The 17,096-nt window shown below is 36.9% G+C and overlaps 1 protein-coding gene and 1 long non-coding RNA gene across 3 annotated transcripts; one reads left to right on the forward strand and one right to left on the reverse strand.

Annotated features, from left to right (window-relative positions):
* Positions 1-6,149: 6,149 nt before the first annotated feature.
* Positions 6,150-10,918, reverse strand: LOC118433765. 2 transcript variants are annotated; one of them, XM_035845994.1, is made up of 5 exons: positions 10,489-10,918; positions 9,629-10,379; positions 8,756-9,210; positions 7,599-8,275; positions 6,150-6,795 (listed from the first exon to the last, which is right to left on the reverse strand). In XM_035845994.1, exons 3-5 carry the CDS (start codon positions 9,025-9,027, stop codon positions 6,272-6,274), a joined length of 1,473 nt encoding a protein of 490 aa, XP_035701887.1. In that variant the 5' UTR covers positions 9,028-9,210; positions 9,629-10,379; positions 10,489-10,918; the 3' UTR covers positions 6,150-6,271. The 2 variants fall into 2 exon arrangements, with proteins under 2 accessions (XP_035701887.1, XP_035701888.1); XM_035845995.1 differs by lacking the exons at positions 8,756-9,210; positions 9,629-10,379; positions 10,489-10,918 and adding an exon at positions 8,346-8,421.
* Positions 10,919-11,945: 1,027 nt separating this feature from the next.
* Positions 11,946-14,060, forward strand: LOC118433764. The gene is made up of 3 exons (XR_004833561.1): positions 11,946-12,398; positions 12,817-13,147; positions 14,003-14,060. It is a non-coding gene; the product is annotated as an uncharacterized LOC118433764 (long non-coding RNA).
* The last annotated feature ends 3,036 nt before the right edge of the window (positions 14,061-17,096 follow it).

The following is a 17,096-nucleotide window of genomic DNA, read 5'->3' on the forward strand; positions in this document are numbered from 1 at the left end:
GTTGGGCTTCTTTCTCCTTCTCTGGCTGGGCCCCAACCCTTGCAAGATTAGTAGTAGTAGTCGTTTCGCCACGAAGATCTCGTTGCTGCCTCTTCACGGTCTGATGCTGACGGGACATCTTCACAGCTTTCTCCAGAGTGAGCGACTCGTCCAACTGCATCTTCTCGGCCAGATGACGATCACGCACCCCAACAACAATTCTGTCACGAATCAGTTCGTCCTTCAACTGCCCATACTCACAGTATTCAGAAAGTGAGTATAGCGAAGTGATAAACTCGTCGACACTTTCTCCGTTCTCCTGAACGCGAGAATTAAAACGCGAACGCTCATAGATTGTGTTCCGTTTAACGATGAAGTGAGCTTCAAACTTGGCGAGGACGGTGTCGAACTTCTTCTGGTCGTCACTGGAGAGCCCAAATGATAATAAGATATCATCCGCCTGGTCGCCCATAAAGTAGATAAGAGAGTTGACTTGCTCCACTTCAGTCTTGTTGACTAGGCCAGAAGCGATCCGGAACCTTTCGAACCGACGTTTCCATCGAGGCCAGTCTGAGGGAGACGAGAACGAGAATTGCTCAGGTGGGCACAACTGAACACTGACGCTTTATCTGCCATCTCTATGCGCAGAGTAGTACTATAGTTCAACGTGCAGACACCGCAATAAACTTCCCCTCACAGAAATCACTGATAAGTCACCTTTTCGACATGACGGGAGTTCTGACCCGCTGCCACCATGTAGTGTAATGCGTGTGAGATGCTATTAAGGTAGCGTTGGCCATCGACACACCATTAACACTGATGTCGAAATCAGTCAGAGAGCAGGCACTGGAGAGTTACTATATACATGTCTTTATTCTCCAAGTAGCAGTTGGTGACTGACTGGGCAAGTGAGACGAGCACAGTCAGAGATACAGAAATATGAGACTTAACTATACCCAATGACATACCTTACACCACAGAAAAGGCCGGAGCTGAAACAAATTGTCGAAAACTTGTGAAGAAAATGTTGAAATCGACTCCCAGAAGTTATTGTCCTGCATGAAGGAAACTACTGCTTCCTTAACCTCGAAGCGTCAATCGTGTAATGTTCTACTCATGTAGAAGTAAAAATGGCGTTCGTTCGAAATACAAATTCAAAACCAAGCAAAATTTCCAATGAAATATATAAAATGGCCGGAGATCGACAAAAATGGGAGCATCTCCGATCCATTAATTTCAACCAAGAATATGAACTTTGCACATTATTTGAACGAGTGTGTAATAAAGAGATTGACCCCCTCTATCAAAAACCAACACGTTTTATTTTGACCTGACATGATACGTACCAGAATGCCAAATAGTGACAGGGTACATCGGAGGGAAAAAACTGATTTCTTCGAAAAAACAGACATCGTCCCAAACGTACCTCAATGTCGGTCCATTGAATTATTTTGGGCATTAATTGAGAAACAATATAGTCTGAAAGAAAGGACAAAGAAATTTCGAAAAATTTCTGCGGGTTATAAAGAAAATCATCATAGAAGTTGGTTGAAACGAGTGGTTAAGCGCTCATGAGAGATCCTCGACAAAGTCTCTCTCCGGTACGGAAGGGTATTTGGACAACTGGAGGACTAAAAAAACTTCGGTCTGGTCATCGTTAATATTCCACAAAAGTTTCGTTAGATTTGATTCGTGCATTCATTTTTGTACGTTAAACTAGCTTGACACTTAACTTCACCGACCAGTCCATAATGCTCTCCCACAGAGTACACTTAGATGAAGGATCCATTCAAATTTACTAAAACGTTTGCAAATAGTTGTGCTAATTTTTCAGAAGTTCTCAAGTCCCAACTTCTCTATGTGTTTAGTTACTTGATTTTTAGTCCTTATTTTAAGAAAATCCGTGAAAATATGTCGGGCTTCTGCATTGGAAGAGGGACAAAGGCTAAAGCTCTCCTCAGAGTTTTATGCGATATAATTGAAGCTATACACCTGGCTGGTAATTTATGTAATTTGCTGTTACATTTTTTGACATAGCCATACACTGGCGCAGCTGGTTGGTCATACTTCTTACGGCGGGTGGGGTAGCCAAGTCAAATTACCCGCCATCATGTTCGCAATAATTCCTCCCCTCTTGTCAGTCGGCGTGGCCGTGAATGGGCTCAACTTTCTTTGCGGTCAGAAAAACTGGCAGAAAGCACAGCTGATTCTGTTCCTCTGGTTATTAGGCTGTCTAATTTTAAGCAATGCGCACATCGGAATCGTAATTACAAATGTGATCGCTCCACCGGACGTCTTCCCCAAGTGGATTTATTTCGATGAAATCGAAGCCGCGAATTTGACAAGGGTAAAACTTGTTATTGATAATTTCATATGTACATGGTGGTTTAAAAGTCAGGCTACAATGGAAAATTTTTCAATGGGAAAAATTCGCAAACCTTCATTAGTGACCGAAATTTTGCCTCTGAAAGTCAATATTTTAAGAATTTTGTCATCAGTGTTCCATAAGTTTTGATAAAAATTAATAAAAATCTGAATTCAAAATCCGTGACTAATGGTAATTTACTAATTTTTCCCATTGAAAAATTTTCCATCGTAACCTGACTTTTAAACCACTCTGTATACATATATGTATGTATTCAACATTTGCGATTAATTTGCGTTTAACCTAATCAAGAAATTTCAGAATGTTAAAGTGTTTGCGTAAATTTATATAAATGCTATTCTTCACACGTATATATGAATAGATCGTAATTCCGGCCGATAACAAAGATTATTTTAAAAACCACACCGCATACCGGATGAATTTTCTTTCGACATTGGCCATGCACTGGTTCTCCCTACTGGAGAGACGATGGGATGAAGAGAAAGCTAAACATAACTGGGTCTGCGTTGTTAGGCCGTGACGAAAATGCAGGTATTAACTTGATTCAGCTGCTTTATGTTACAATTTTGTCCGTCCGACCATCCGTAGGCAGGATATATGAAGACCCATTCAATACGTATAACCGCACGTCGTTTTGGCCAATGTGCTTAATAATTCTTAATTTCTGAGAATTAGAATTAGAAGTTTGTATTTAATTTGGGACGGGAAGTTCAGAAATCGCTGCATCCTATTTACATATTACCCTACGGGGAGGATGACACTAATTTTTGGGTCAATGCGACCACCCAGTGGACGTAGTCGGGGTCAAAATCATACATATTTTTACGGAAATTAAATCTACTCATAGGTAGGTGAAACTCTTCCCGCGCTGTCCTGAGCACGGTGGGGCTGAAATGAGACTGAAGTTACTTTTTTCCTATGCATTTGCTACAGTTTATGAATTTTTTATAATTTTATAATTTCCCATCATTTGTGTTTGCATTTCTAAATTAGAAATTCTAATGATGTATTATCATTCCAGACTCTGCCAGCATATCTGGGACACATACGATGAACTCGTGACCCTCCAGAAACTCGGGAATTATAACGAAGCTACCGGTTTATTGGGAAATTTTTCAACCTGCAACCGCTCCGCTTTGTTCGATTTTTCCAACCGCATTTCCACCCTGCTTCCCATCCTCAACGAAATCTCGGTCGCGCAGAGGTACACCAGGGGGCGCGAGTTTGGCGCTGCAAACTACTTTATGGCCTTTAAAGGCTTATCAGTTCTAAGAAAGCAGATAACTCTCAGATTACAGGGATGTTAAGTAGCGGAATTATCTCGAGGTGGACCCGACTTTGTGCAAGGTTTTGTCACGATTCAATCCCACTGAGACCATTTTATCAGCTCCGGAAGGAAAAAGGGTTTCAAAAACAAACACTTGGGAGTAATTTGGTCACGATTTTTCTAATTTGTTGTGCATCCTGTGCCCTTTGTTGTTTAACTTTGTTGTATGAATGGATAAGAGGGAAAGGATATGAAGAAATGATTATCAATTTGCGGCAAGGACGTATTAAGATTAAGCAACAGATAGCAAGATTCACGCACATATCAGTAAATTTTTGCAAAGGTGTGTTTTAGTGAAATTTTGTGCAAATTTTGGTTGGATGAAATCGCATCAAAATTCTGGCCTAGGAAAGAAGAGGAGGAAGGTCTATCAGTAAGCAGAGTTTTGACTTACAATGCGATGGTGCGAAGTGTATCCCTCCGATTTGGTTGATATTTTAAAATTGTGTGGTCCAAGTCAAAACAACCAATGCTTGTTGACGCAGTTTGTGCGAATTACTCAAAATATTGGAGATCATCAACCCATCGCGCAACTGCTTCAAGAAACGTTGGCTGCCTTGACGTGAATTTCATAATTCATAAATTTCAACACCCTACTGCACTTGTTTTGCTAGATCAAAGACAACGCGAAAGTACAGATATTTGCTACTGGAATAAAATGATGCAGCAAACACTAAAATTCATATGGCTCGTATCAATTTTTCGGCTACGCAAATGTAAATTGTAAAAATTTCAGCACATATTTAGTTGGTTACTTAATCTGACCGAACTATATTCAAACTTTATTTATTTATAAACTTACATATAACTAAGAATGTGTTTCAATTAAGATGAATTATTTAAAAAGTTTTAGCAATTTTTGTGCATATTTACTTGTTGCATAATATAAGCTTGCATTCACTTATGATGCACATTTAATTTGGTCGGTCGTGTCCCCCAACGGGGACAAGTCTACTTGTAATGATGGGTTTAATGCCACGTGAAATAAGGGCAAAACTAACATGCAAGCCTTTTGAAAAATACTTTTGTTACATAATTACATATGTATGTACAAAATTAATGGACGATTGCTATTGAAAAAAAATACTTAAGCATAATTTTATACTCGATGAATTGACTTAATTTGTGGTTCTAAATATTAGGAATTGACAGGCCCCGATCTAGGCCAAAATCTTACCTGGGCAAAGAAATTAGGCGCCCCTTGGTTTTTGGGGTCTTGCGGGTTTTGATGGGTTTTTGGGTAGCAAAAATGAGGAATACCCACGGATAGTTGGGGTTGTCGGGGTTTTCAAATTTAATGAAGTATGATAAATAAGCTGTAAAAACAATTATGTATAAAAGTTAATTAGTTATTTAAATCAAACTAATAACCAGCTTATTGAGATATTACTGAAAAAGCAAATTGTTTTAGCAATTGAGTACATGAAGCACTGACTCAGTTTACCCCCAAGACCCCGACTACTCGCAAAACCCAGGTAAAACCCCTGAGTATGGGTTTTCAATAGCAAAACCAAGGGGATTTCCTTACCCTGTAGCCAACCAATGCGAGTCTCGCATTGCGAGGTAGAACAGTTTTTATGTCATATAATTTATATTGCTCCCCAGCAGAAACTCTAAATGTATTGCCCGGCATATTATTTTAAACTTAACTTTTAGAGAATTTCCATGTTGAGCAAAATAGAAGTTAGCACAACTATTTCTTCAATTATTTATTTAACGTTTGGATAATTTTTAACGGGTGAAAAATTTAAGGTATTGCATGCAGAGAATTGGCTGGATTTTATGCAGAAAAACTTATGCCGGAACAATTTGTGCTTAAAATATTCAGAATTGTGCATAGTTGTACTAAACTTTCAGCAGAATATACCTGTCAGAAGTTTTACGCGGAACCGTTCATATTTTGTATGCACATACCATTGTCCACTTGTGTGGAATTATAATTCTACACAAGTGTTTTATGTCGAATTTGACATCAGTGTCAAATTCGACATACGATTTTCACCCCGAATGGAATAAATTTTATCCCATAATCGTGTCGTCCCCTGTTTTACTCAACCTTGAGTAGGATTACTTTCTTTTTAGAGTGTGGGTGAAAATTTAGAAACTGCACATTTCAAAATTTCGCAGTAGTGCATCAACAGAAAAATCAGTTGTCGCAATCAGTTGTCCAAAATTGATAAAAATAAAAGCTCAAAGCAAAAAATTTTCCAAATATGCAACAGGAAAATTCAATTATATCTAGTGTAAACCCGGGCGCCTATCGGCGCCCCCCAGGGGTTTGGCGCCCCGGGCAGCTGCCCGCGTTGCCCGCCCCTAAATCGGGGCCTGGGAATTGAATACAAAACAGTTTTAGAAACGTACATATATCTATGTACATATTTAGGTATGTGTATTACTGAAGTAAAACAAGGTTTAGATACTTGCGTAAGTAAACAAAAAAGATACATAAACACCAAGGACATATATTAGTTAATTTATTATTCTAATAACTTATACCATGTACATAAATAAGGACACGAATGACACCTGGCATATTTATCATATTCCACATAACTTAATTACATATTGCTGCGAATCAATTACTCAAAAATTTCAATTCCAAATCTCTTCAAATCCATAACAGTTTCTTCTCCAAAAACAGAAATAGCTTCTAAGCATCCGAACAAGCGCAATGCCTCAGATTTTAGAATATCTACTTGTTTCTTCAACTCAAAAATGTGCTGGTCTACAATAATTTCCATGTGGCATCGGATCAAATTAATTCGAAGAATAAAACCATAAACACCATCCCCTACTCGGTCGGCGACTCTAAGGCAGGACTGGAGTAGGTAAGCACATCTCTCATACTGCCCAACCCCGTAGAGTGATTCACATAAAATTTTAATGGAATTGTGCAGCAGACAAGTGTTATACGTTGGATTTGATTTACTCAAATCTTCCAATATTTTTATTAGTTTCAGAGATTTCCCAATCTTCGCCGGATCTACCAAATAGTCCTTCTTGCTCCAATTATGTACTTGCTTCATTATTTCGGTCCGACGATTTTTTACGAGTGCCGATTCTTCAGAATCCAACCGGCAGAGGTGGCACGTACACAAAAATTCTGAAAATATTTATAATTATCACATTACATATACATAAAGCTCTCCTTCGATAACATTTTTTTCTTAGGAGGACAACCCTTCACCGACAGAATCTCAGATCTTGATGCCCTTTGGATATGTTGTAGCCCTAGGTGAGTCTAGCAAAAGTGAAGAAGGATTTCATTCCATGGCCCCTTTTGCGCCCGCCACACCCACTCAAAGGTGCGAAAAACACGAAAAATACCCTGTTTTCGTTCATTCAAAAAATCACCAAAAATCCAATTTTGATCGGATTTTCATAATTTAAGCGTTTTTGTGATCTTAGATAGTGGCTTTATCATATCCCAAAGCAAACTCAATTTTTTTAATTTTTTGAGTATTTTAGAAAGTTTCCTGACCAGGGCCAGGACCTGACCAGGCCTTCGAAAAAATCAAAATTTCAAAAAAAATTGAGTTTGCTATTGGATATGATAAAGCAACTATCTAAGATCACAAAAACGCTTAAATTGTGAAAATCCGATCAAAATTGGATTTTTGGTGATTTTTTGAATGAATGAAAACAGGGTATTTTTCGTGTTTTTCGCACCTTTGAGTGGGTGTGGCGGGCGCAAAAGGGGCCATGGAATGAAATCCTTTTCCACTTTTGCTAGACTCATCTAGGACTACAGCATATCCAAAGGGCATCAAGATCTGTGATTCTGTCGGTGAAGGGTTGTCCTCCTTAGTTTAACAAATCTGTAGTTACGTAAACAGATTTCATGATGCGACTTGCGAAATAGAGAGGAAAAATTTATGCAAATATTTGAAAAAAAAGTTTTCCTACCATGTGCCTTAAAACAGTTTACTCTTTTCTCAAAATCACGTCCCGGGTTGATGTAATGGACCAGCATCTCGTCCCCTTTCTTCACCTGGGTTGTGGTCCTCATCACCATATAATTTTCGTAAACGTACCACACCACATTGGCCTCGGAACAGGAATGATTAAAAAATGATGGCATCACCCAAATCCCAGAATATTGTCGATCTCCTTCCTCTAATTCATCCGTTCCAAACCAATTAATCGAAACGATACGGTCGATACGTTTCATATCGAGGCAGGAAATGTGGCCATGATCCTGATTCAAATGTCCAAGATCTTTTCCTGCAGTAAGGGCATAAATCACTTTTCCGAGAGATGGCTCCATACGAATTTTGTTTGCAATTTGAGCAACAATTTGATCATGGCCAGGCTTCATGTAGGCAGATTTTGAGTCGAAATTGTGACTCAGATAGAGTTCAGAGGGTATCGAATTTTGAGTAAAGTAACCGAATGCTCGAGTGCAAAGTAGAGGTGTTCCTGCAGGTATGTCGTGAGTCGCATGTACGCCACGACCTTTATCGGCGACGTTGGTGAGGGTGAATGGACCATCTTCAATTAGTGGAAGGAGGGTGGTGTCTATTGACGACTTTTGCTGTGGGATGAACGCCATTAGTTGGGATTTTGTAAGTGATGCACTCGACCTGCGCAAAATGGTACAATTTAAATAATTTAGAGACAAATCGTAGTCTGCAGAGAGGCGATAATTTGTACCATAATTTTCCCGGGTGATTAAAGAGACGCATTTTTACGATGGATACTTAACCAAAAATTCCAGCATTATTTAAAACTAAATAAAAAAATAATACATAATAAAAAATCTAATAAGATTGTAAAAAATAGTTTCATAAAAAAATATTTTAAATTTGGGCAACAAAAATAGGTAACTTTTTTGTATAGCTTGACGAATGTTTAGTGTACGAGTTATTTAAAAAAAATTATTTTCTATTCGAGTAAAAGGTCGTCTGCTTAATCATTACCCAAAAACTGGGACATTCAAAGGTAGCAATTAGAAATTGTCGCCAAATTAATTAGCGTGCAATTCCAAAATAATATTGGAAAATTATTATTTTTTAAGTTAAATTTTAACTATTTAGTTTTGAATAAGTATTTAGTTAACTTACGCCCGACCCTGCGCCAGTTTCATCAATTTTTCAAACTCCTTCAATTTCTCAGCGCTTGCGTCTTCTCCAAATTTCTTCAGTATATCAGTCAGAACCTGAACGGCTTGTTCATGGTGACCCAATCCTAGTAGTGCCTTCACTTTGCGATAGTGACACTTCTCATTCGTCCCATCCAATTTTAATCCCTCTTCTGCCCATAGTATGGCCTGTTGTAGGCATTCGTATGCTAAACAGACGGCAGACCGGTTGCTAAATATTTGCCTTTTGTTCATTTTCGTTGGAATATTCCAATGCCAAACTGTAGAAGCGATCCGCGTCGGTGTATCTCTTAGCGACAAATGCTTTGTTACCCGAGGTCCTCAAAATGTTGAATCTTTCTTCATCTGTGGAATATTGATCCCAAAATGGTAAAATGTGTCGGAATGCGGATGGAATTTGTGACTTCCAGTTAAGATCTAAAATATATTTACAAATGAGAATCATTTCAGTTTAACTTTGACCTACTATTTTCTAAGCTTTCAAAGATTGTCAGGGAAATGGATCTTTAATTTTATCTGTAAAAATTCTCTGTAAAAATTTCGGGATTAGTTGTTTATAAAATCAGTGGTCAAAGCCGACGGGCCGCAGATAGCATTTTACGCGCAACCGCCGCAATTAATTCTAATTTCCTCTTCATGTAACATTGTAATTGCCGTAGGAAAATCGTTCAAAGACGGCTCCCCAAATTGGTCGGCGTTAACCTCTAAATCCAACTTGCAAGATTTATCCCCCCCCTCTGAGGTATTTCAATTAATGGCTTGTACAGAACCAAAATTACTCTAACCTACTACCAGAACAATTCTCAGGATTAATTTGATTTAAAATATCACAAACCTGGAAACCTTCTTCGAAATTCTTTTTCGCTCATAAAATCCACCTCGGCCGGATTATCACATCGAATCACGATACCACCACTCGCAGTAGACTTCCACCAAGGATTTCTAACTACCGAATACATCCCGAGAGGGAGCACTTCCTGAAAATTCGTCGTGGCAACGGAGGACTCCACAGAGTAATTGTACAGCGCCAATTTCATCCCCAACTTTCCCACCGGGTCATCCACCACAGTTTCAATCCCAACAACTTTGGACGCCTCGGAAATGATGCGACAAAGTAGAAACTTTCCCCAGAGCACGGTATTCGGATTTTTCGCCAATGTCGCCAATCCCACCCGGTTATTGTCAGATAACTCAAAATTTCCAGCATAATTTTCTGGGAGGCTGTGTAACGTTGTTGTTGACGTCTTTGTAATCGTAGCTGCCGAGAGAGCGGAAGAACGTGTCTTGTTTTGTTGAATGTATTGTAACTGTCCAAAAATGACTAACTCCTTGTTCGTGCATAGTTTAATCTTGTCCTCCGTCACGACTGGGTTTTCAATATTGCTTTTCTCCAACTCCAGTAGAGTGGACAACTGATTAATATCATTTATTTCGCCAGGAGGGGATCTCATCGAGGAGAGGGAGGCAGGTAGATTTTTCATCAGTTCGTTAATATTGATAGACATGATTTTTTTTTCTTTTTTGATGACGTTTGTGGACAATAAAGCAGTGACTGGTCTGGAAACGGGAAGAACTCAAGTTGTTAACTGAAATATTAAGATATTTAAATAATAAATAAATATATGTATACAACTGTCAGACTTAAGTATGTATCTAGGTCAATAATTTATTTTAAGGTGCGAAATATTTACATACCCACCACGATCGCGTTAATTACATAAAATTCCAAGGTAGTAGGTCTACCACAATTATTTAAACAGTTTATAAAACTCAGTACACAATAAATTACACACACAATATTTAATTGAGATTTACATATTACTGAGAATTGATAAATGATATTAAAATTATTCTTCAGCCTGGTTTAACTGGCGTGAAAAAAGTCGTGTTTCAATGTGAACTATCCAAATAATAATGTGGTTAGTAAATATGTATGTAGGTTAAAACAAAACTTAAATATTGCATGCACAAGGGAACGTGTAAATATTTTACTCCATATGCAATCTGCTAACATGTGATCAATTTAAGTACGTGCAGAAGAATGTACATGTACGTAAATATAGTTATGTATGTATGTATACATATATGCAGCTGTATTGTTTGTATTTGCTAACGTTTACCGTTGTAGGGATTCAGAACGTAAAATGCAAGGACAGGATACGCACCACCGAATCACATGCAAAAGGGAAACCATTGAGACTCGTGTATTATGATTTGCATGAAGTGAAAGCAAATACCGTAAAACCTCTATTTATAGCCCTATTCTAATTTTAGCCGGTCTCCAAATATAGCCGGGCCTAGAGACCAATATTTCAAAATTTTAGCCGGGTCTCTAATTATGGCTTCTCTTGTCCGCTGTGTCCCGTTTATAGCCCATTCAATAAAATTGTTGCACATTATGCTAATCAACGAACAAGTTGAATTAAATACTCATTTTTACCTATTAATTTTGAGTGAAGTTAATTATGAAAAAATCATGACATAAAATTTAAAAAACCTGCTAAACCTCGTTTAAAGATGTAGAGTGAAAGTTTTGGGCGTAAAAAAGTTTAGCCGGGTCTCTAATTATAGCCGGTCTCTAATTGTAGTCGGTCTCTAAGTGTAGCCGGGTCCGTGACCCTCAGTTTTGGATTTTAGCCCCGGCTATAAATAGAGTATTTACGGTATACACATTTTCGTACATACTTTGTTCATCGATTGTTGAGAGCGTATGAAGATCTGCAATTCTCACATGTATCCATACATATGTACATGTTTCATATTTATTTAACATTAAAGTATTTAGGTTAGTTATTTTCCATAGCCTTCTCCATAACGGATGTTTATTGCGCCGACTTTTATTGGACCTCTGTCAGCTCGTTTTTTGCATTCCCATTCTTGAGAGTAAGGTTTGCACTTCCTTACTATTTAGGTCAGACACTTGAAAAGTGTGGTGTGGTAAATACATTTATTTATATATATTTTACGATGCGTGATGTTTGTAAATCATGTCGTATGTCTACAATAAATAATAAGTCGATTGGCAACCGTTGGGTTGAATCGTTGTATTTATTTACCGCAGTACATAGATTTGTAATAAATTTTAAACTGCTTGCGTTGTAGAATAATTCGTAACTTGAACGAGGAGAATTGTGTCATAATTATACTTAAATAATTTTCGTTTACTTTGACTATTTCCATGTAACATACATAATTTGCGTCCCCAATATTTCTGCACATTTAGCACCACAAATCTTGGAAATGTCACGATTCTAAGACCATAATCGAGTATAAAATCAGCCCCTAAACCTTAAACAGAGAATTTGACTTTCTATTTTTCTAACTTAAATTACAATTTCCCGTGAAACTAAAAACCTCTGCCAAAATGGATACAAATATAATTCAATTTTTCCTACTTTTCCTGGCCAATTTTGACCATGTGTTGACCCATGGATGCCACCTGGTGACTTCCAACAAACCAATATCCTGCATGGACCTCCACGCCACGCCCTTCATCACCAGCGCCACCTCCACTTTTGGCCGCTTCATTGAAGGCACATCCACAAATCGAAGGGGACACATGTTCGCCGTCAATTATGGAAATAGTTCCACCCTGAATACATATGGTACGATGTTCCACTTAATTAAAAAAATAATAATAATGAGATGGTACGAAGTGTAACGCTCTGATTTTGTTGAAATTTTTGGTATTATGAAGTTTACATTAGTAAAATGTTTATTTATTGGACAGTTCTTAAGGTTTTCAGTATCTGACAAAATATTCGAGATACCCTGAAAATTTTGCGATTTTATTAAAGTGGCGGAGGAAAACTCCAGTTTCGCTAATAAAAAAGTTGCAAATTTTTAAACTTCCACCTCAAATATGTTGACAACTTCAGGAACCCTTAAAAACTGTGTCAATCAACGTTGCACTGATATGAACTTCATGCTACCAAAATTTTAACAAAATCATACTGTTACTGTAACACTGTTACACTTCACAACTTCACACTGTTAATTTAAGAAAGCTTTATTTTGGAATAGGACAATTCTTCCACAAATCCGCCCTTTTTATCTCGACCCTCGGACAAATTCACAACTTCACGGGATGCGATTTCTCAACGATAAAACTGCCCTTGTCATTGATTCTGCCAACCATCGCGTCCTGAAATTGAGTCTGACCGAAAACCAGAATGATTTCCCAATCGTGCTAAACTCCACCGTTTTCTGTGCTCCCACCAAACCAGAAGCTATGATGGAGCCGAACGACCTGACCCTTTCGCGGAGTGGCACTGTTTTCACTTCCGGTATGATGTTCACCACTTTTCCCCACAACAGGGAAGGAGATGTTTGGAGTTGTTTGAAAAATGGGGAGGTAATGAAATACAGTCGTGTCATGCTTATCATGTCCTTTCTGACCTTATCTATATTATAAGCTGGAAATGTTTGTCTGCAACGGAAGTGAAATTAATTTTCCGAAACTGAAGTCAAAGTGGAGAAAATTAAGTTTCGGATGGTGCGTAAATTCAAAAATCGAAATTTAAACAAGTGAATATGAGAAGATCATGGTGTCACTGGGTCATGTTCCGCATTGTGTTATCGGAATATTGCGTCTTAATTCTGATTATTAACAGTTTGAGCAATGTTCGCTACAAATACACTTCCGTTTGCATCAGCCAGCTTTAGCCAATAAATAATACAAGAATATTGAATTGAGTGGAATTTTAAAAACGAAATCCACTCTGCGGAGGAGACGGGCTTGTACGCTAGTCAATGATATAACCACCTGACACTTGAATTAAAAGTACACTCTAAATAAGAATATGTAAAATCCAGCCAACCTTGAGTAAAACACGATGATGGCACACGAATTGGATAAAATCTACCCAACTTTAGCCCATTAATTTTATACCAACCTTGGGATAAATTTTCGTTAAGTTTTGTCCCATTCTCCAATTTGCTCAAATTTTAGTGATAATTACACATTTTATTTGGAGCAAAACTGTCAAAAATCTGTTAGAGTCAAATATATACTTCGACCCGGTATTGAACCGATAATAACTTCCTACCAGATTTTATGTGCTTAATATCTTACAATTGTATTGGTAAATTTTTAATTACAACTACATTAAATAAATAAACTGTAATACCCGGTATAATATAAGCACTCCGATCAGTAATGATTTAATACCAATTTTCTAAGAGTGTAAATAAATACATATTTATCCAGGCAAAACGACTGGAATTAATCGGCCGCACGAACGGGATCGACCTCTCTTTCGACGAAAACCGTCTCTACATCTCCGAAGGAACGCCATCCGGTCAACAAATCTGGGTTACAGGTGGACGTCAAAACCGGCACTGTTTCCGGAAAACGGCCCTTCGCATTTTTCGAGTACCCTGCGACTCCGCCCAATCCATCGTGATTGACGGGAGCGGACGGATGTGCACGAAAATTTATGGGTGACGAGATACGGTGGAGGCGAAGTCGTCGTTTTTAACCAACACGGAAAACTCACTGGTCGTGTCCGGGTATCATTTCCAAATCCAACTAATATGGAATTTGGTGGAGAAAACGGCACGACCTTATTCATCGTTGGACAATGCGAGGGGGCTGATGCAGGATGTGTGGATAGTCTGCAAGTCGCAACGCCGGGGAGATCTTGGACAAATTACAGTAAATCCCCAGAAGGCATATTCAATAATCTGAAATTATTTTCCAATTTTCAAAGAGTGAAAAATTGGGAATTTGATTTCACAAAAAGACTTGCACAGTTTCCGTGTAATTCCATTAATAAAAATATTTAAGGGTTATTTTTAATCCACCAGACCTTTCATTGAAATCCAGTGTTTCTATTTGTGCTAACTAAATTATTTTTATGCGTGCATGGTGCGTAAAATGCACAAAATGCATAAAAACGCATTGAAATGCATGAAAATATGGAAAAAAGCATAGTAATAAATGAAATGAAATTTACCAGTCATCCAAGTTGTTCCAATTACAATACCCGTCGCACAACATGACCTAAAAGTTCCGAGTCATCTACTCCATCATTTTAGACTGGTCATTCGTCAAGTTCTTCTGATTCATATTTATTTCGGAAAAATACTTTCATCATTTATAAAATTAATGTGTAAGTGTGGTCTGAGAAAACTACTTGCATTGAAATATTTTATGCTATACATTCCTCCTTTTTTCTCCATTGGATTGCAAAAGTACATAATTATGCAAGTTCTGCATAAATGGCATTATTAAATGAAGGCATAATTTTTTGGGCCCCTTAAACGGTTAAATTTTCCCCTATTTGATCTTAAATTTTAATATTTGATTTTGCCCCCCCAATTAAACTTAAATTGATACCTTCTGTTACGCATTAGATGATGATAAATGAAGAAAGCAACTCATTCATTTTATATTTTATGTAGTTGCTTATTAAAACATTTACCTAGCTCAAGTTCCAGAGGTAGAACCGTGTGCTAGTAAGTACAAATCTCATCTGCCTCTCACACAGATTTTGGAGGCCTATTTATACCTAAAGGCTAGGATCATAAAACTGGGTATCTATAATGCCATAAATCAACCTAGACAGGTATAGACGCTATTGTAACATATCTCACCCCTTCTAATTTAATTTTAATTTTTAATTTAATTTTTAGTGAAATAATAAATTATTAATAATATTTTGACATGATCAATTTTTTGTTGAAGTTCATCTAAATTTTGAACATTTTTACAATTTAAATGATTGAAATTTCATTCATTTGATTTTCTAATTCTATAAATTTTCCTTTTTTAATCTAGACTATATGAATTATTTTACTTTTTGTCTTTACCATTTAAATTAGGTTTGATTTTATCATTGTGGCTATCAGTAAGTTTAATTGTACGAACTATTTCTTTATCTAACAATTTTTGCGTAGCTTGTTTTTCTTAATTTTATTTGTCACTTTAATAGTTTTTATTTGATTTTTTCACATTTTTAGGTTTAGATATTTTAATACTAGTAGGGAATGAATAACCATAAAATGGATTAGTGAATAATTTTTTAACTTTTATTGAAGAATTAATTTTTAAATTATTTATACTAAACATCAATTTACCTAATTCTAGATTATGATTAATAATATTTTTTGATTCTTTTCTCAATATTGTTCTGCATTTTTAGTTCATTTTTCTCATAATAAATTTTACATGGAATTTATTATCATATAAGTACAGTTTCTCAGAATGGGCTGTGGTGCTTGAGGGTTGACGTTGTGGAATGTGTGTTCTATTATTAACTCGGATGGGTGCTTTAGAGCCAAAGGGTTTGCTGGTTGTATCTCTCGTCCAGTAGGTTTTTCTAGTCCGTCCAATTCATTCGGTTGTAGTATTGCTTGTTGTGGGAGGGACAATTTTGTTGGGGTAAATAATATTGAAAAGAAACAATGGTCGTGGCGAATTGAGATTGAAATAGTGTTTTGTTGAGGTGTATAATTTTTGAAGATACTGTGATGTGTGAATTGGGATTGAATGTGTATTTTGTTGAGGTGTATAATTTGAAAAGATGCTGGTGATGTGTGAATTGGGATTGAATTTGTATTTTGGTCGGATTGAATAATGTTGGAAAAGGATACTGCTGGTGTGTGAATTGTGATAGGATTTGTAACTCTTGTGATTTGGAGAATTTGAAGGTATAATTTCTAACTTATTTGCTAATTTATATTTCTATTCTAAGTCTTTTTAACCTACGTTTTTCATTTTTAGTTGTGTTTTACCCATCTTAAACTAATTAATATTAGAGAAATTAATTAAATAATAGAATAATTAATACGTAAACAGAAGTATATTTTTTACTATATATAGTCATAAGAAATGCATAGTTCGTACGGATCTGGAAAGAAATCAATTGTATTAGTATTTCACTCTTTTTAGTGCATATAGTGAAGCATTGGGATATTCAGATTGAGCCTTTTACTTCCAAGATTGATTGAGATGAGTGGTTCCATTTGGATTCTAGATTCCTGCGTCAGCGAGTCAGAATCAGATTGAGTTTCATTTGAAAAAAGAAGCAAATCATTAGGTGCAGTAGCCGAATTTTCATTTGAATTCTGATTTGTAAAAATATGGCCAAAAATAGGGAATTTCTCAGAAATGGTAACGTTTCCCTAAACGGATACGATAGAATTTAAGTAAAGTGTAAAGAATGTAGACAATAAGCAGAGTAATAAGATGTAATAGTGATTTGAGTTTTGACGAATGAGGATCCAGAGTAATATCTTGAATTAATCTTGAGAGTCTTTCTCCGGTTAACGATGCTCCTTCCTCCTTGTTTAATTAGATC

Source organism: Folsomia candida, unplaced genomic scaffold (genome assembly GCF_002217175.1).
Source record: "Folsomia candida strain VU population unplaced genomic scaffold, ASM221717v1 Fcan01_Sc115, whole genome shotgun sequence".
Taxonomy (NCBI): Eukaryota; Metazoa; Arthropoda; class Collembola; order Entomobryomorpha; family Isotomidae; genus Folsomia; species Folsomia candida.